The following is a 21,184-nucleotide window of genomic DNA, read 5'->3' as shown; positions in this document are numbered from 1 at the left end:
TAATGCTCTACAAAAAAGGTCTCTGGTGGTTTACCGATTATTCGAACCATGTTGAAGATATTTGCAATGGAATCCTAATGGGTACTTATATTCAGAGTTTTAAATAAATATTCTCAATTTATTCATTAAATTGGCGAGTTTTCACGACATTCATAAAAATTGGCGTTTACTTTGATAAAATGACAGTTTCCAAATTATTTTTCAACATTTATTTGGGGGTATACTTCTTCCCAATTAAATTTATAGCGATATTTTATAATTTTACTTTAGTTTCAATTGAGGATCATAGTCATAGGGTGAGTGTCCTATTAGACTTTTATGGAGAACGACTTATTGTAAAAACCTGAAATATAATACATAAAAAAAATTGGCAATGCGGTGTCGCCAGGTTTACTCGTAACGTATACCAACTTTCGTTTTTAAAATGGAACATACTATATATTATTACATTTTTGGATTCTGCGGAAAGTTCTAGAACTTTTTTATGTAATATTTTTTTCGCATGCCGTACAGCTAAACACTTTTAAAATTAATATTTTATATCGGGTTGTTTGTTGCCAAATTTCTTAAAAAGTAGTTTTTATCTTCGAAAATGTTCAAGATGGTAGTAATAATATGCAAGTTGTTCTATTTAAAAAATGAAAGTTGATATAAGTTACGAGTACATCTGGCAACACCACACGATCAAAAATATTTTGCGTAGGTAGCTCATATTGTAGCTCATAACATTTTAGTTTTTTACTCTTAGACATTCCCCATAAACGTCTAATAGGAAACATGGTGAATATCGCATTATATATATATATATATATATATATATATATATATATATATATATATATATATATATATATATATATATATATATATATATATATATATATATATATATATATATATATATATATATATATAAATCCAAAAATGCAATACTGTAATCTTCCCACTTTCTAGGGGTAACAAGCAACCGGTTTTTGTGTATCAGATCTCAAAAAAAATCGTTTTTTTTTTACCAACCCTAAGCACTCTGTCTGAAGGATGGGATTATTCTGTGGAGCTGAAAAAACGAATATTAAACTGCTACATCTATACGGTATAGCGTGGAGAGTTAACGAATGCCTCTGAAATGTGGATTTGCAGAAGAATCCTGAAGATACCTTGGACTAATCACACAACAAATAACGTCACGTCATGAGAAAAGACAATAAATATCGCCAATTACAAAATATCGTGCGGGGCAAAAGTGGAAGGAAAAAGAGGCCCTGGAAGAAGTAGAATCTTAGCAAACCTTCGCAAATCGTATGGTGCCACCTCCACCGAGCTATTTAGATGTGCCACCAATAAAGTTCGAATAACGATGACGATCGCCAACGTCTGAAACCGATAAGGCATGAGAAGAAGAAGAACCCCAACTAAATTCTTTTTTGTTTGTTGATTAAACCTGTTCCAATAGGCACTGTGCGACGCGGCGCACACCTCCAGATTGAATAAACCGGAACCCGGTAAGAAAACAGTCTGGAGCGCTTTCGCGGTTAAATCGCTATTATCGTTAAGTAAACTCTCAAAGCTCTCAACGCGCGTAGTCTAATAAAAGCCGTAATTAGGTATTTAACGCGGATAACGCGCCAGAGTTCCATGGTAACGCACGCCGAGTTAAGCAAACCGTTCGTATTCAACCCTCCGCGCGGTCCGAATAATCGCCTCAAAAACGACGGCGATTTCGACGCTACCACGTCGAAACTTTACTTTCCGAGTTTGAATAATTAAAATCCACTCTTACATAAAAGGCCGGAACTTCCGGCGTAAAATTCCTATTCGCACAGGTGAACTTCGAATGGCCATCCGAAAGAATTCGCACCATGTGACCGACAGGCGCAGACTCCCGACGAATATCCTGTCGCTTCTTCGCGGTGTCCAGTGAACGCGCGTCCTTTGACATGACAACCCGATGCTCCCACAGGATAAAGTCCCGCGCGAACTTCCTGAGCGTTTTTAACGGTAACGCGTCGAGGTTTTTGCACGCACTCTTGTCGAAAGAATTCGGAAAATGCTGAACGAACGACGGAGGGGATTGGCGCTCAGTGTCACGTACATGTTGTTTATTATTAATCAAGGTAATTTCGGAAATTGTTTCGTTCGTGACCATCGGCGAACAGAGCGATCACGATAAGTACGACACTGAGGAGGAAAAGTTAACTACAAAAAGTGTTTGTCACTAAGTATATATGTTGTTTATGGTATTTTTATGTATACAGGATGTTCCCTTGCGGCAGAGCAGTAACCAACTTCATTTTTTTAAAACGGAACGCATTTTTTTGCGAAAAAATAGGTCTTTGGGAAAATGTGTTTTTTTACACTTGAGAACTAAAATTGGGAATTTTTATTATGAATCCATGGAAGTCCAGGCTGGTCACGAATGGCCATCAGAAAATGTGTTGTTAGAAAGTCCTGTTGATATCATTTCTGGCAAAAATTTGAATTGCTGGTAGTTATGAAATTTTAAGGTCCCTTGAACACTAGTTTTATAAATATCCGGGATGCATCTCTTAAACTTCAAATAAAAACTTGTGTATTTCCGTCCAGGCAACAATTTTATTAGTTCTTTTTTTCCATGGATATCTTGTAAAAGTAATACTTACTTAGAAATGCTATTGCAGCAATTGAAACCTATGAAATGAAATTGAAGTTCTATATTACTTGTTGATTTTATATAGAATTTATGTAATTAATGTTAAAAATACACGAGTTATTGCAGGAAATAACTTCTAAACTAACAATTTTTGTAATCAAAGCTATATTTAGGACATGGTACGGAATGTCTTCCATTAAAAAAACAGTTTTTAAATTAGAAATAACATGTTTTTACTGGTCGTTTGTGACCACATTGTATAACATATTTTCGCCATAGCATTAAATATTAACCACTTTCGTGGGTCCGGGATAATTTTTTTCCTTTTAAAATAAAAAAAAAACACGTTTTTCCATAGAACCTGTTTTTTCCGCAAAAAATGGAAAAATTCATTTTTCTCAAAATGAAGCAAATAATATACATTTTTAAAAATTTTCATACCAATTAAATGGACCACACTCTACTCATGTCATAGTACGCTTGCGGTCAAGATTTTTTGACAGTATTTTGTCCTTTTTTGTTGTAAACTGATCTAAGATCTAAGATGTTTAAAAAATTTTCGATTAGTGAATTGGCTGCTATTGCAACATGTTTGGACGAAGAAGACTAAAAAAAAAGGAAAACTTAAATAAAGAACTTTTGGAGGATGAAATTAAATTTTTTCCACACTTTCGAAATTCAATTATATTTTAAATAAAATTTCATCTGAGTTGATAAGACAAAATGCCACCGTTCGAGATTCTATCACTCCAATGGAGAAATTATGTGCTCATATAAGGTAAGAAAATAAATTATAATAAATAAAACTATTGTTAAAAAAATTAATAGTATCGACCGAATATACAGGTTGAATTAACGATTTAGTAAAGTTCATTATTTTAGAGTAAGTTGTAAAAATTATTCTAAAGTATACAGGGTGTCTAAAAGAACGTATATTTTTTAAAATGAAACACGCTATTGTTAAATTTTCTTTTGAATTCGTTTTAAAATTCTTCAATATAATAACTTTTCCAATATTTTAATTTAAAATAATACTTAATTAAAAAAATACTAGTTTTCATTATTTTTGATATTAGGAATGAACGGAATTTGAATTGTAGCATGTGTTCAAAATACACGCATATGTTTGGATCATTTTAAATTCAAAAATTTCGATTTTGTTAAATGGCATGTATGTCATATACTTGTTTTTAATACTTTACGATTTATTTTAACTTATCCAATGTTTACCGTGCTCTCTGTCTAAGACTATTGCTATAACATTTCCACCTGACAACTGAGTAAAGAAATACACAAAAAATATATGGAGGTGTCAGTAGATTAAAAAAACTAAAGCTGAATTTAATTGATGTGATTTACATACTGGATGATGCGGAAAAACATTCTTTTAGGTCAGTAAAACTTTACAAGGCACAGTACACCAATGGTTGGTTGGTTGGTTGGGGGTAGTGTGGAATATGAAAAGCAGAGAATAGCAAACTGGAATGCTATCAATGAAGAAATGAAATTGGAAATTTTCCTTCAAATTCAAAATATTCCACTGGTCAGTAGCCTTCAAGCAGGTACCGTTAAGTGCAACTACACCCAGAAGTTGATTTTGAACAAAGAGTAAACTTCTGCATGTTTATAAATGAAACAACAGAAGCGGACCCAAATTTTTGTGGTCTCAAAGTTTGTCGTTTGTTTTTAAATCATCATTAACCACAGAAATGGATAGGAAGAGGTGGATTTATTGAATGGTCCTCTCGATTTTATAGCTAAACCCCACTAGATTTCATTTTGTGGGGATATGTTAAAGATCGTGTATATGTGAATCCGCGAACAGAAGATATGTAGGAGAATAACGAATCCTAGTATTTTTTAGAAAAATTAAAATTTTGGAAAAACTATTAAATTTTGGTATTTATTATTGTCCATGAAAAAGTCCGAGAATTTCAAAACGAATTTCAAACTGAATTTAAAAAATGGTTGTTGCATTAAAAATATGAATGTTTTATTCGTCGCGATTTTTTGAGTCACCCTGTATACTTTAAAATAATTTTAAATTTGACACGAGGAATAAGAGAATCCCTAAGCAGTATCCCATGCATGCAAAATTCTCCTACAGATCATTAATAACAGACTTAGACCATATCTACTACCCCAGATTGCAGAAGAACAAACCGACTTTATGCCGGGTAAGGGTACGAGAGAACAAATAGGAAACGTACGACAACTAATTGAGAAAGCTAGAGAATTTAACAGAACAATGTACCTCTGCTTTGTCGACTACTCCAAGGCCTTCGACTTAGTAAAATGTAGAAAACTGTGGCAAATGCTCAAAGAAATGGGGGTCCCTGACCACTTAATAATACTTATCCGACAGCTCTATGAACATAATTACGGTCTGTTAAGAATCAACGATGTCACATCAAACAGGTTTCAAGCGATGAAGGTTGTCAGACAAGGATGTGTTCTCTCGCCCTTACTGTTCAACATATACACCGAATACAAATGCGGGACATTCTGGATAACTGGCAGGGTGGCATATCTGTAGAGGGAAGAAAAATCAACAATCTGAGATATGCCGACGACACACTAATTATAACATCTAGTGTAGAAGAAATGGAATTTATTATGCACCGTCTCCAGGAAACCAGTGCAGAATTTGGATTGAAATTAAATCCAAACAAAACTAATATCATGATTGTAGATCGGCAAAACCAGAACCAACCCCACATAAAAAACGTAGCTGAGTTCAATGTGGTGAATAAGTACCTGTACTTGGGATCCTTAATTGACAATAGCGGTGCATGTGAAGGTGAAATAAAGCGAAGAATTGCACTAGCTCGAACAGCCGTAACTAAGTTAAGTAAGACCTGGAGAGATACAGCCATCACTAAAAACAGCAAACTAAGATTGTTGAATTCACTTGTGTTCCGGATTGCCACTTATGGAGCTGAAACCTGGACGATCAAGAAGAGCGATGCCTTTGAAATATGGGCGTACAGACGGCTGTTACGGATACCCTGGACGGCCCACCGTACAAATGAGCCCGTTCTTCAAGAACTAAATACTGAACTAAATCTGTCAAAGACGATATATCGAAGCTTTCTAACATTCATTGGCCATATTGCAAGAAGAACGGACTCGCTGCAACTACTAATAGTCGAAGGAAAGATAGATAGATCAAACCAAGGATCTTATCTGCCATGGCCTTCATGAAACCGTAATCATGGCTCAGAATAAAACGGAATGGCACAATACCATAAGCACTGTTTCAAGAGCATCATAGTCACTAATCCCTTCTTAGGGAAATGGACTAAAGACAGAGAGAAGCAGAAAATAAAAATTTTAAATGTTTAAGTGCTTAAAGCACTTTGGAAATAATATGTGTAATATGTAATTTTTTAAATTATATTTTTCAATATTGTTGTTATTTAAAAATAAAATATTTGTCACATTTAAACATTTGAAATCGCTATACATAAGGACATAACTGAATACATAAAAATTATATTTGTTTTTCAGACGAGACGAGAAACAATGTTTCTTTGAAGTGGTAAACGTAGTTGCCTTGGGGCTATTTAAAAGTTGCGCATACAAAATATATTTTCAACAATTGAACTGACGTGGCTTTTACTTGATGAAAATCAATTTTTCAAAATAAATAAGAACTAAATGTTCAGATTTTCAAGAAATTATATATTTTGACATGACAATTGTTTGGACAACACCGTGTTTTAATCAAATGTAATATTTACAAACTACCTACCGAAAAATGCCCATAAAACCTCAATTAATGTTGTGAGAATTTAAGTTCAATAAAGGATGGGTATTTAAATCTAATTCGTCATTAAGCAATACATTTGAATGTCTCATTTTGTTAATCTCCATGGCTTCCAATAAATTTAATTTTCTACTTTTTGTGGCTGTATGTAAAATATCAAAATTGTCATCAAAAATGTGTTTTTCTGTGTTTAAGTGTGTAGCATAATTAGAATCTAGACTATTGTTTTTAAACGCTCTTATATGTTCGTTAATGCGTTTCTTGAAGGATCTACCTGTTTGTCCAAATTAAATTTTAGGACAAGATCCACATTTCAACCTGTAGACACCGGATTTTTGAGATTTTGGACATTTCGATTTATTGTTTTTTAAATATTTTCCTATTGTGTTGTTAGTTCTGAAAGCTATTTTTAAACCACATTTCGACAAATGATTTGAAACTTTTTCACTAGGTTCTCCTATGTATGTAATTGTTTTAAATTGTTCGTGTTCTGTATTAGGTTTCGGATAAATAGAGTTTACTGTTGTATAGATTTGTTTTTTATTTATAATTTTATCTATAATAGACGGATTGTAGCCGTTGTTCAGTGCAATTTGTTTAAAGATATTAAGTTCTTTGTTGTAATTTTCTGTTGAGAGTGGCGTATTAAGAAGTCTGTGTATAAAAGAGTGAAATGCAGCCATTTTGTGCGTGTAAGGGTGATTTGAGCTGTTATGTATGACTGTGTCCGGGTGTGAAGGTTTATGATAAATGGAAAAATATAATTTGTTTTGCGTTTTCGTAATAGTTAAGTCTAAAAAATGAATGGAGTTATCCAGTTCAATGTCGATAGTGAATTTTATGCGATTATGTAATGAGTTAATGTAACTTAAAAAAGAATTGAATTGTCTGTCCGTTCCAACAAAGCAAGTAAAGACATCATCCACCTATCTATACCACCATAGAAAACTTTTACTTAAAGGATGTTCTAGTATGATATTTTCCAAATCGTCCATAAAAATATCTGCTAACAAAGGACTAAGTGGGTTTCCCATAATCAAACCTTCCTTAGAGATGTAAATCTGTCCATTAAATTCAAAATAATTTTGGTCTAAAGATACTATTAAGCAATCTAATAAATCTTGGTTCACCAATGGGTTAATCTGTTTTCGAGTGAGGGTAAAATCTACTAAATCTATGACATCCATAGGTGGAATATTGGGAAATAAGTTTTGTACATCAAAAGACAATAGTGATGCGTTAGAAGGGATTTTGACATCATTAATTTTGTTGATTAATTCAAAAGAATTTTTTATTGCAAATTTTGGTTTAAAATCTGTGTGGAACTTTAAATATTTAGTAATTTTGTTGAGAGTTTAACTGCTGGAGTCTGATGAACTTTTAGTTCTTGTTTATTTTTTTAAATATATCTTCCTATATCGGACACGTGAATCAAATATTTGTTTTTTAGCCATGTCAATATCGACGGGTGAAATATTACACATCGTTGCTTTAGTACTATGGATCGATCTAAATAATCTTTTTCTTTTTCTGCTTTGTCCGAAACGAGAAACAAATTCGCATAGTATAACATTTTTATCTAATTCTTTACTGGATATCGTAAATCGACACAGGAATTTTGTTTGTCAGTTTTGAAATCCGTATCAAAAGACGCGTCAAGATCATTTTTTTTAGCTAACACATTTTTGATCACGTTCTTTAACTTTTTTCTGTGAATGGTTTTAAAATTGACGCTAGATATTTTACGTTGGTGAACCGATGCTGACCAAAGGTGAAGTTTGGCTAGAGAGAGTGGAGGATTTTTTTTATGAATTCGGAGAGATGAAGCTTTCTACCGAACACAGGATGTTTTGAATTTTGTGTTGGTAGTCGGTAGAATTGATGGTAACAATGGCGTTTCCGTTATCTGCTTTTAGGTTCCAGGTTAGATTTTAGCCATTTTAAAGGTTTTGGTATATATTGTTTTGATAATTTTCACTCTAAACGGATCTCATTTGTAGTTTGGCAGGATAATTTAAAAAAAATATTACGCAGATAACAAATATGAAATGAAAGAAGTTTTGCGAAATGTCCAATTGTCACGCATTTCGTTAAAAAAATGTCGTTTATATTGCAAACGGAAAATGAAATCCACAAAAAAGTTGCCGGTATGTAAAAAATCGAAGGCAGCGTGGCTTTTTGCATAATCCGATAATGCTTGGGCGGAATATACGTTTCTCATAGAAATTCTCAGCAACGGCAATAAGATTACATGAGCCCGTTTGGGATAAAACGCAGCTCGTGTCGTTACGTTTAGAGCGATAGCCGCAGGCAAGCACACTCATTTCCGAGTAAAATGGCCTCTCTCTTGCGGAATTTGCAATAATTGTGTTGAGCGAGACGCACCAGGTTTAAATATGGCCCTTCTTCTAAAATTTTCGCGTGCAAATTTGCACCCAGCTGAGCTTCCCTTATGTGGAAGTAAGGATTGATACCGTGGGAAAAAAATAGCAAGTGGCGATACTTAAAGTTTATTCTATATTACATGCTAACGAATTCCGATGAAACCACCTATGGGCGTTCGCAGTTGAAGTCCTTTGTTGGCAGCCTCGATGAAAAATATGTATCTATTCTTAAAATTGCCTTTGAAAATGACAAACATTGCTCGCATTCCAACTTATGTATAACTCGCATTCCTCTTATTCGTGGTCAAATATTTTTCGCATTTGGTTAATCATTATCACTCAGAAATAGTAAAAAACTCCAGGGCGATTTGAAGACTTCTATTACCTAAAATTGTTTCTTCAAATCGAAGGATAGAAATGAAATAGGGAAAAATATGTATTATTCTATGATTTTGATGGGCAATTGGCCAAAAAAATGTGTATGGGGCACCTTCGCGAAGATCTCTCAGTCCTCTTATTCTTTGTCAATTATTTTTGGAATTTGGTTTGTCATAGCAGCAATAGATAGATAGATAGATGGTTTATTAACTACTTTACAATATTATTGTTTGTAGGAAGTCATAGAAAGGAAAAGAAATATTTTTTAGATGGAATATATGTAGGAAATATGCTAACATAAAATTGTATATAACATCATAATATACAAAATGCAGATATACAATGTATATAACTTCACAATAAAACTTAACAGGACAACAAGTAAAAATAAATTTATATGTATATAGCACAGAACAATCATTAAACACACGTCATTACCGATGTTTTCTTCAAAAAATTCACCAACGCTGTAATAGCCCTTACTTAGAAGAAAACTTTTAATTTTATATTTAAAATATTTTTCGTTTAAAGGTATAAAAGATTGCGGCAATGCGTTATAAAGTTTTATATTTTTATTTATTTATTATTTTATTTAGCACTTGGCTATTTACATAAGCAAGTAAAATTTGCATAAACAACTTCGGAAATACCCCGTAAGTCTCTTCTTGAACACTCTTGGGCAAGGCGCGCCCTTAATATTATCCGGAAGTTCATTAAAATTACAAACACCATCGTAGAATAGAGTTTTCTGTAAATTTGTTGTTTTTTCCATAGAAACATTGAAGTGCTGATTGGAACGTATATTATATTGATAAAAGTTTGACCTTTTTTCCAACCATAATTTAAGATAGAATGGTTGGCGATCGTGCGCAATTCCATAAACCAACATTAAACTTGCTCTTCTAACGAACTGCCCGACATTTAGCCAATTTAGCTGGTCTAACATACTCTTTATAGGAGTATATCTATCACAGTTCAGGATGATTCTCATAATCCTATTTTGTTATAACTGTAACTTATTTAAATCTTCTTTTGTACAAGATATAAGCAATGAACAAACATATGAAAAATGATTCAAAATTATACTATTATACACTAATATCCTAGTCCACTGCGATAAAAACCGCGATGGACGGTTAAAAAACCCTATTTTCTTACCAATTTTTTGTATAGATATTCAACATTATTACTAAAGCATAATTGTGGATCCAAAATCACCCCTTAATATTTAATTTCGGAAACAAACTCAATTTTATTACCCTGTATATCCACAGAATACCCCGACTTATAAAATTTTTGACAGTTAACTTTAGAACCGATAACCATGCACTTGGTTTTGGACCTATTTAATTTCAGTTTATTTTGACACAGCCATTCGTAGAAATACTGCATTTCGGTGTTCAGTTTGGTAGCTATTTCTTTGCAATCGTTTCCCGAGTCTGAAATAAGCGTGTCATCAGTAAATAAGTTAACAAAGGAGTTTTTTAAAACCTGATACATATCATTTATATAAATAATAAATAAAAGCGGGCCCAACACGCGTCCCTGCGGTACCCCCCCATCTGCTATCCCTATGACTAGAAACATTATTATTAATTTTAGTCTGGTGAGATCTATCAGACAAAAAGTTCTTTATCCATTCTAGTGCAGAGTCTTTAATGCCATATAAACCTAATTTTGTAATAAGAATGTCCCTGTCAATGCACGTTTAAAATCTACAAAAACACTCAGAATTAGTTTTGATTCAATTATGTCTTTCCGCCACACTGCACACATATATTGCAACGCAGATTCGCACGAGTGTTTGCTCCTGAAACCAGACTGTCCACTGTAGAGTAGGCAGTTCTGCTCCAGGTAGTCTCTCAACTGCCCACACACTATCGTTTCCAGGTTTTATCCACTACTGGCAGCAAGTTAATTGGTCGAAAATCACCAGGTGTTTTCGGTTTTGACAATTTAGGTATGGGCACTATGATGCTTGTTTTTAGTTTATCAGGGATTTTTCCGGCACTTAAAGACGGATTCACCAAATATAACAACGGATAACCTATTACACAAAATAATGTGTATATAAGGAGAGTTTTGTTTTGATTTCTGCAACCTGTATCTCGGAAGCACGAGATTATTTGCACTCCGGGTGTCATACCTATGACATATCCTAACACTTTGAAATTTAAATATACATGGAACCGTCATTATTTTATGTTTAATAAACAATGGCTTACAGTGTTCTTCAAAATTTGAATTTGTAATTATCCGTAGTGCCTTTTTTTGCATAGTAAATATTTTAATGGCATAAGAGGAGTTACCCCACAATATGGTGGCATAGCTTATACGCGAGTGAAATAAACCAAAATAAGTTGACTTCAATACATCAAAACTCGCCATTCTGCGAAGTTGACGCAAAAGAAAATGAATATTTGAAAGATGGTTACTTAGCTCGCCAATGTGTTCTGACCAATTCAGAGTGTCATCCAAGGTAACGCCCAAAATCTTGCATCCCTTGCCGCATGTCAACCTGCTGTTACTAGACACTAATAAACTCTTCGTTTTAGCTTCATTATGTTATAGATTATTTGCTGAAAACCATGCTTTGGCCTTAGATAATGTATATGTTTCAATATTACTCAGTGTAGTTATGTTCCTATAATGTTCCAATAATAATCGTATTGACGATAATGTCGAATAAATCAAATTTCTGACTGTTTTTTATACCTACATATGTATCGATGCTTCTTCTTCTTCTTCTTGTGGTGCCTATCCGTTACGAATGTTGGCGATCATCATGGCAATGCGTACTTTGTCAACTGCTGCACGAAAAAGGCCTACTTTTGTTGTATTGAACCATGTACGCAAGTTCTTCAACCACGATATCCTTCGTCTACCAGGTCTCCTCCTGCCTTTCACCTTGCCCTGCAGAATCAGCTGCAACAAGTCATACTGCTCGCTATTCCTCATTATGTGTCCGAGATATTCAAGCTTGCGTGTTTTTATTAAGAGAAGCAGCTCCTTGTCTTTACCCATCCTTTCTAGGACCCTAATATTGGTTATATGGTCGATCCATGGGATTCTTAAAATGCGTCGATATAACCACATCTCAAATGACTCGATTCTTGTACAGGCAGCCTCAGTTAAAGTTCAGGATTCCACCCCGTGGAGTAGCACTGGAAAGACATAACACCTCAATAATCTGATCTTAGTTGGCAGTGATAGATCATGGCATTTAAATAGTTTTGCCATTTTCAGAAATGCGGCTCTGGCCTTCTCTATTCTACATTCGATCTCCAGATAGTGATCCCACGTTTCACTTATCTTGGTTCCGAGATACACACAAGTCTGAACTCGCTCTATATATTGGTTATTTATAGAGAGTTGGCCAACATGGTTGTTGGTTTTTGACACAACCATATATTTTGTTTTCTTAAAGTTCAGAGAAAGCCCGTATCCTTCACTGACCTCGACCACCCGAACCATCATCTCTTGGAGACTCTCTAGGTTATTAGCAAACACTACCGTGTCATCTGCGTATCGTATGTTGTTTATATACTCGCCGTTGATCTTAATCGCACTGTTCGTGTCTTCCAGAGCCTGCTGAAAAATTCGTTCCGAGTATAAATTAAAAAGTAGAGGCGACAGCACACAGCCCTGACTGACCCCTCTTTCTATCAAAGTATCCTCCGACTCCTCTCCTTCGATGCGTACAGATGCGGTTTGTTGCCAGTACAAGTTGGCAATTATTCGTAGGTCTTGTTCGCCTAATCCAATATCCTTTAAAATTTCAATAAGTTTGTTGTGTTGCACGTTATCAAAGGCTTTCTGGTAGTCGATGAAGCAGGCAAACACATCGCAACTGACGTCCCTACACCGTTGGAAAAGGACCTGAACACTAACTAGAGCCTCTCTAGTACCTAGCGCGTTTCGAAATCCGAACTGTGTGCGGCTCATTTGATCTTCGCATTGTTTAAAAATTCTCCTGTGTATTATTTTCAGAAAGAGTTTGAGGAGGTGGCTCATAAGGCTGATGGCCCGGTAATCATTACACCTCTTTGCATGACGGCTTTTTGGCAAAAGTATAAAAGTCGATTTTAACAACATCTTCGGTATTACCCCGGTAGAATATATGTTATTATTAGTTGTCTAATGCCGTCCGCATCAAGCATTTTTACAAATTCAGAGTGTGTGCCATCCGGACCGGGCGCCCTGCCGTCTTTTAGCTGGGATACAGCCTTCGTGACCTTGTCTACTGTTATTGGTAGCCTGTCTACATTGTTAAAATCTGGAGGACTTTCTGGCCTGGTGTCCGTAAAAAGGTTTTGTATGTAATTTTTCCAAGTGTTCACTTTCTCTTTGACGTCGGTGATCAGTGTGCCGCTTTCATCATGTAGTGTCCCAGATGTATTAGTTTTGTATATTCCGGCTGCTTCTCTGACTTTCTTGTGCATATTAAACGTGTCGTATTTTTGTTCTAACGACTCTATTTCTCCGCATTTTGCGCCAAGCCAATTTTCCTTTGCACTTCTTATTTCTCGTCTTATTTCTCATTGAATATTTTTATACCTTGCGTCGTCGTTTTTCGCTTTCCGCCTGTCTTCCATAAGTTGTAGAATATTATCGGTCATCCAGCTTTTCTTTTTCTCCCTGTTTGCAACCAAATGCTCGTTTCCGATGTTCCCGAACGAATCAGACATTTTTTGCAGCCATTCCTCTGTGTTATCTACTTCCTCTAGTTGTTTAAATTTCTCTGTCAGTACGTTCGTCACTCTCTTCCGTGTTTCCTCCTTTTTCAGCCTTCTCATATCCCATTGCTTGTGAACTGTTTTCTTTTTCACAGTCTTCAGTTTGATTCTGAATCTTTCCGCCAAAAGGCAATGATCCGATTCGATGTCAGCGCCAGGGAAAGTCTTCGCGGATAGACAACTATTCCTAAATCTTTTATTCACAAAGATGTAGTCTATTTGGTTTCTCACTGTTTTATCTGGCGATATCCAGGTATATAGTCGACGCGGCGGTAGGTAAAAAAGGTATTAAGTATTACATATTCTTCTTCTTCGACGAAGAGCTTTAATCTGTCACCGCGTTCATTCCTTGATCCCAAACCGAATCCACCTATGAGTTCACCGCATTTTCCTCTTCCAATCTTCGCGTTGAGATCACCCATGATTATTGTCATATCGTGTTTATCAAACTGCTTTAGGACATCTGTCAATGATTTATAAAACTGTTCGATTTCTTCATCCGTTTTATAGGCAGTTGGGCATATAACTTGACAGGAGCGCTTTCTAATTGGATGGCCATTATTCTTTCCGAGACAGTAATAAAGTTTGTGATGTATTTTTGTATTTCTTGGGACAGAATTATGCCTACTCCATTTATAAGTTGGTTGTTTTCGTTCCCAGAGTAAAAAATGTTATGTTCTCCAATTGTGGAATTTCCAGAGTCAGGCCAACGCATTTCACTAATCCCCATTATGTCAATTCCCATTCTAATCATTTCTTGAATAGCATTATGCACCTTTCCCGCTTGGTACATTGTTCTTACATTCCACGTACCTATCTTTAAGACTCTCCTGCATATTTTCAGTGGCCTTCTAGCCCCCGTCGTGCATGGATTTCGCTGGCTGACGACCTGGGAAGCCCTACCGTTATCTCCCCTGCCGGATCTTGGGTTCCGAAGCCCATGATCAGTATTTCTATGAGATATAGAACTCTCTGCCATTTATGACTGTTCTTGGGAGTGTTATGAGGTGGTTTCCCCTTGCCTTCCTCATCGCCGTACCACAACCGTATGAATCATTACCTGATTCTCGCCTGCGGGTGTCTGATTCACAGCCAGAGTCTCTTGACGTATGCCTGTGGTCAGTTATGAAGTAACCAGCTGCAGTTCTCCATTGCTAGTTTTGGTCCGCCCCGAGTATTTAATTTCCTCGGTACCACCCATATCTGGGAGGCGTTCCCCTATCCGCCACCTGGGGAGGCGCCCGATGGGGGACTAGCAACCCCACACGCTACGGATCAAAAATACAAAAACTTTTTGAAACTTTTCATTCCCTAAACATTTCTCTGGAAACGAAAACTCGTATTCTTGAATTTGGGGGATAGAAATGAAACAGGCAGAAATTATTCTCTGTTGGTAATGCAGCGCAATGAAAAAGCTTCAGTCAACTGTAATAGTTGAAAAGGACAAAGAGGTTGGATGACAAGAATCCATGAAAATTAAACATATAATTGTGACACAAGTAATTCGAAGATTCAAATCTCACTGTTTTCGCGAGGGCTTTTCTCGAGAATATCTCTGTCCGGATTTAACAATTCCTGTAAAATGAAAATGAAAAAGGTAGCATAGATATATTCGAGAAATTGGAAGAAGGATATAAGATATATATAGCGAGAAATAAAAAATATAACATGAATGCAAAGATGAAGCTTTTGCAGACAAATCAACCTAGAGAGTTGCATGAAGAAAACAGCTGTACATTGTAAGCAACCTAGAATTTACAGATATTTTTGGCCTTAAAGATTTATCAAAAAATTTATTAACTAAACTTGAAGACGATAACAAGAACAAAATGAACTGGAGTTTAAAGTTGAAAAAAATTATACAAGTTACGCAATTGTGACGAATTCAAGATCACAGAAAAATGTTTTAAATTGACTTTAATAACGAATGCCATAAAATTTCAGCTCTTAAATATAATAACTGTACTCTGAGAGCCCCCCAGACCACAAAGCGCTACCGCATGAGTAAAATGTGAATTTTCTCAATATTGAAGTAATTTTGTCTTTACCTTTTTTCTTTGTCTTAAAATTTTTAGGATATTCATGTAAATGTTTTCAACGAAAAAGTATTTTTATATCATTTTTAGCAAGGAAAATATTTATACGTAACTTAAATTTTTAAGTTAAGGTTGTTTTGAATGTGTGTATTAATTTTTTAAAATAAAAAATATTTTCGCATATTTTTTAATTGAACAGCATTCGAACGGAAATTTTTTTTTACTTTTCCCTCTTAAGTTGGTCAAAGTCGTTCATTTACGCAATATTTGCCTAGATATCAATTTAGTAGTAAAAATAAAATAATTTTCTAGGTTCAGATCTTGCCCTTTTTGTCCATTTCAATCGTTAGTTATCGTCATAATAACTTTCTTCCAGGGGAGCAAAAATTTCCTTGCCTTTGTAATAGAACTTTTGCATACATTATAGGGTAAAACGCCCACTTTTCGTTATTTGTTGCCGCCATTTCGCGCTCTTCTCGCATTGCGCATTAAAAAGTTCATTATTATCCAAAGAACGCAGAAATAATAGCACGAACATCTTCCGTGTTATAAATGGACCAAAAGTATGCGAGTCCCGTTTTTTAATTAGCAGCACAGTAAACTAAAAACATCGAACGTTCGTTTTTACATCACGAAAGTTTATTGCGTCCTTATCGGAATTTAAATACACGCTGGTTAAACTAGTTAATGCCGTATATCAAATGATATAAAACTCGCTACTTAAAAAGTTTTGTTTTAGTTTTACGTCAAGTTCTATTTGGAAATTGAAGAGCCGCCTAAGTATTTGCAAGCCCACTAAACCAAATATAATTATATCACTCTTTCTATAGTATTTCAAGTCTAGTAATTCGATTTCCTTTTTCGTGAGTCCCCCTGTGTTGGCGTCGAATGGGTTTTCGATAAATAATCACTTAATCAGGGCCATTCTGTTTCGAGTTAACGATAATGCTTCCAGCTAATTCATCCAACATTTTTGTTAAATAACAATGATTTTTGGTAAACGGTATTCTGGTTCTCCAGATAGTTCCGTGTGATTTAAGTAAAAAATGTTTTTAGCGAAGTGTAAACATACAGAACCCGTTGCTTTAAATTGTTATGTAAACTATGTTGTAAAAATTTTTAAGGAAAGGAGATTAGAAAATTAAAAAAAACTGAGTAAAAAGTTTGAGGTCAATAGATATTTTATTAAACTGAGGTGCCTTTTACTTGATGAAAAGCAGTGGAACACAATTAAATTAGATAAAAAAAAAGATTTTCACAGTATTTATTGACTTATGACAGCTGTTTCAGCAACACGGTAATAGTAACGTAGTAATAGATTCCTAATGACCGTTGTAGGGTTATAAACTTAAATTGAACAATAATACCTATTCAAGTCCAATTGGTCATTAAATAACAAAACCGAATATCTCATTCTGTTAATTTCCATAGCTTCCAACAAATTCAGTTTTTTGCTTTTCTGTTCATTTTGTAAAATATGAAAATTATCGTAGAACTTATAAATTTCTGAATTTTAATGAATGTTTTTATATACTCTTTTGTGCTTTTCCTGAATGTTCTGCCTGTTTGTCCGATAAAAATATTGGGATGATCCACTTTTAAAGTTGTACACTCCGAATTTTTGAGTTTTTCGTGATTTAATTAAATTGTTTTAAAAAAAAAATCCTATGGTGAATTCAGTTTTAAAAATAATTTTAAGACCAAAATATTTCGAAACTCTCTCTCTAGGTTCTCCTATGTATTGCATGGTTTTATAAATTAAATTAATATTAATATTCAAGTCCAATTGCCTACATACCTACATTACTGAATTTTAATGAATGTTTTTATACACTTTTTTATGTTCTTTGATGCGTTTCCTGAATGTTCTGGCTGTTTGTCCGATGAAAATATTTGGATGATCCACATTTATACTTGTACACTCCGAATTTTTTATTTTTTCGTGATTTAATTAAAACGTTTTTTAAAAAATTTCCTATAGTGAATTCAATTTTAAAAATAATTTTAACACCAAAATATTTCGAAACTCTCTTGCTAGGTTCTGCTATGTATTGCATTGTTTTATAAATTAAAATTAAAACAAGCATAAGCAAAAATTCTTTTACTCTTAAGAAGTTTATGTGTTTATGGTATTTTCTACATTGTGCATGAAAATTTCTGTAAGTAGTGGACTAAGTGGGTTTCCCATAACTAGTCCTTCTTTAGCAATATAAAATTGACCACTAAATTCAAAATATTTTTTTTCTAAACAAACTATTAAATTATCTAACAAGTCTTGTTTTATGCCCTTGTCTCTAAGTGAGAATGATGTCTATTATGTTTATTGCGTCAATCGAAATGCTAGGAAATAAATTTTGGACGTCAAATGAAACTGGAGTAAGAGTAATTTTAATGTCTTTAATCTCGAATCGAATTTTTAATACCATATCCATTCTAATATTTTTACTACTTTTGTTGGGAGTTTAACTGATGATGCCTTAACAAAAGAAACTACGGGCCTAATTATCGGCTACCATTAAAAAGTGATAAATCTGTAATTACAGTTTTGATTTGTTTTTGATTTAGCTCGGTGGGATCATATTGTATACTTTGGTATATGTCTGGAGAATTTTATTGCTGAAGTAGAGCCATTGATTATTTATTATTTCGATGCTAAACTGCGTTATGACTGTCGTGACTGTGTCAGTGGTTAGTAGTATTCTATGATTCTATAAACGACGCCTCCTTGAACAGATTCACTACAGTGTGGGATGTTGGAGTTGTGTTTGATGGGAGGTTCACCTTTATCACTTATATTCCTACTTCAGGTCTTAGTTAAATTTAGGTTTAATCATATGAACCCTATTTATAACTTCCATAAACTGTTTAAAGTCTATTTCTCATTTCGTGTTTAGGGAGGATGACATTTATCGATTTTGCTCACATCTCATTTCATTTTATCCATAAAATAAGCTGCAATATATTTTTGACTGCTTTCCGTCCCTAAAACATGTGAAATCTGACCGACTGACCTCTTAGCCTTAATTTCAGTTTAAGGAGAAATAAGAGAGAAATTTATTTATTTACGCAAGCCCCACAACGAAGATAAAAAGTTCCTCTTCATCTACCTACGATCATAGGTGTCTCAATTTGTTGTGTGGCCATCGTTGCTTCATGATTTTTGAAATTCTAAGCAGAAACGAGTATATGTTAAGGATTACTTTAATTAGTTCCTCACATAGAACTTAAAACTATGGAAAAGATTCAGCACTGTTTGTAAGGTTTTGGAAAATTTTCCATACTGATTATGTGCATATGTGTACACTGCTGCATTTTGCATTGAAATTAGTTAAATTTCTATTGCAGAATCTGGTTATGATATTTTAAATGTATTATTATACAAGAGTACAATATTTATTTTTTATTAAAAAAATATAATAATAATATTTTTTTTTAATCCCGTTAATTTTGTAATGAATCTGGAATGTCAAACACCAAAATCACTTGATTTATCGAGTTCAATGTCCAAAATGTTTGCGCAGGGTGTTTTCTCTATAAGACGTAATAAAAATTGGTTATGGCTTTCCCGGCCACTTGATGAACTTAAATTTTGTCCAATAGTCCTCTGCACATATTTTTAGATTTAAATAAAAACTTTCTAATTACCATCTGGAATACAGTAAGTTAAGAGTATTTTTCATAAAAACAAAAATGTATTTACTCTGTAACTAATTCTAGAAAGTTTATCCTCGCCCTTTAATTTTGACGTCCTACAAGAACGCTGGTCCATTGGTTGTGACAATACGAGATACGTGAAGACAGACAACATATTAATATGCAATATTTTTTGTTGCGTGTGACGTGTGTAAAGCAGAGCTTAGCAGCCATTCGCCAAGTCCGCTTTCTTCATTTTAGGTTAGGTTTTTCTTTTAATGAATTGAAAACACCTCAAACGTTCAGTTCAATTTTTTTATATTTATTACAACGTCAAATTTATTTAGGGGGAATGCTTTTTAAGTCTTTTTTTCATGCAAAAAAATACCTACCTATTATCATAACATGAACTGGGTACCTCGTGTTAACTAATAAATCACACTGTACAGTAATGCTTACAGAAACTTAATTATAGAAATTGCTTGATAAATGAAAAAACTACCGTGTACTACTGAATATCTCTTTAGAATTCGATCATTTCATGGCATAACCTGCAGTAATAAAATGCATATGGGACATGCATATAAATAAATATTCTATTTATAGGGCATATTCGTCCCTATTGTGGGAATTGCGCTATCTCCTAATCTTATTGGAAATATTTAGGTCGGCTTATTTAAATTTTGAGCATAAGAAATGATCCAAATAATGTTATCGCGTGTGCCGAGTTAATTCAAGTTACCCTAATATCGTTGTCATCGATTAGGGAGAGGAAATCGTTTTATTAGGTTTTGAAATGTACAGTGTGGGGAAAATTGGACGCTTTTAAAGTGAATTTATGTATTGAGGGTGATTCATTAGTACACGGTCCGAACTTAGGGAGATGTTTCTCAGTTTGAACTAGTTACAGGGCGTCAAAGAATTTTTTTTGTTTTTTCAATTTATCTCCCACAATTTTTTAGATGATTAGAAACACGCTTCTCAGCATCTACAGGGTGAATTTAGTATAGTTTAAGTATAATATTTTAATTAACAATCACATTTAAGAGTTTTATGTGACAACCAATTATTTTAAAAATTGTGGGAGTTAAATAATAAGAACAATAATAATAATAATAACAATAGAGGCCTTTATTTCTAATAATCAATAAGTCAATAATAAACAATTCAATGGCGTATCACTGACCTGTTCTTACACTTAACTTGAAAGCTTAAGGGCTAAGAAATGCAGATGGCAGATGTGACAATTATATAAAAGTATCAGACACAATGTACTCCTTAATATAGTAATCTTCACTAAATCACTAGAGCACACTGTTTTTCAAAAAGATATAGAAAAAGTGACTTATTAGTTTTTGATGAAGTTATTATATTTAATTTACTTGGTAATTCATTAAGAAATTTATTTATTACATAAGAAAATGACCGTTTGTAAAGCTCAGTCGGGTGAAGTGCTGGTGTGAGGGTCCCCTAATACCTAATATTGAGAGTGTGAAGTAAGAAGAAGATGTATTCATCACAATCTTAGGAAATAAGCAAACGGGGTGCATATATCGTCGATTTTGCATGTTTAACCATCCCACCATTTAGAGAGTGTCACTTATGCACCCAAATTCTCT

General features: G+C 34.1%; 1 protein-coding gene across 2 annotated transcripts in view; it reads left to right on the top strand.

Moving 5' to 3' along the window:
- The first annotated feature begins 2,006 nt into the window (after positions 1–2,006).
- LOC132707098 (lachesin) overlaps positions 2,007–21,184 on the top strand; it is a 325,155-nt gene continuing 305,977 nt past the window's right edge. For both annotated transcript variants that reach the window (XM_060678778.1, XM_060678777.1), the window contains exon 1: positions 2,007–2,114. In XM_060678778.1, coding sequence (XP_060534761.1) covers positions 2,048–2,114 — 67 coding nt within the window. In that variant the 5' untranslated portion in view covers positions 2,007–2,047. The remainder of the gene's footprint in view (positions 2,115–21,184) is intronic.

This window comes from Cylas formicarius, unplaced genomic scaffold (assembly GCF_029955315.1).
Source record: "Cylas formicarius isolate icCylForm1 unplaced genomic scaffold, icCylForm1.1 PGA_scaffold_9__14_contigs__length_23061073, whole genome shotgun sequence".
NCBI lineage: Eukaryota > Metazoa > Arthropoda > Insecta > Coleoptera > Brentidae > Cylas > Cylas formicarius.
This window is presented reverse-complemented; position numbering and strand designations above follow the sequence as displayed.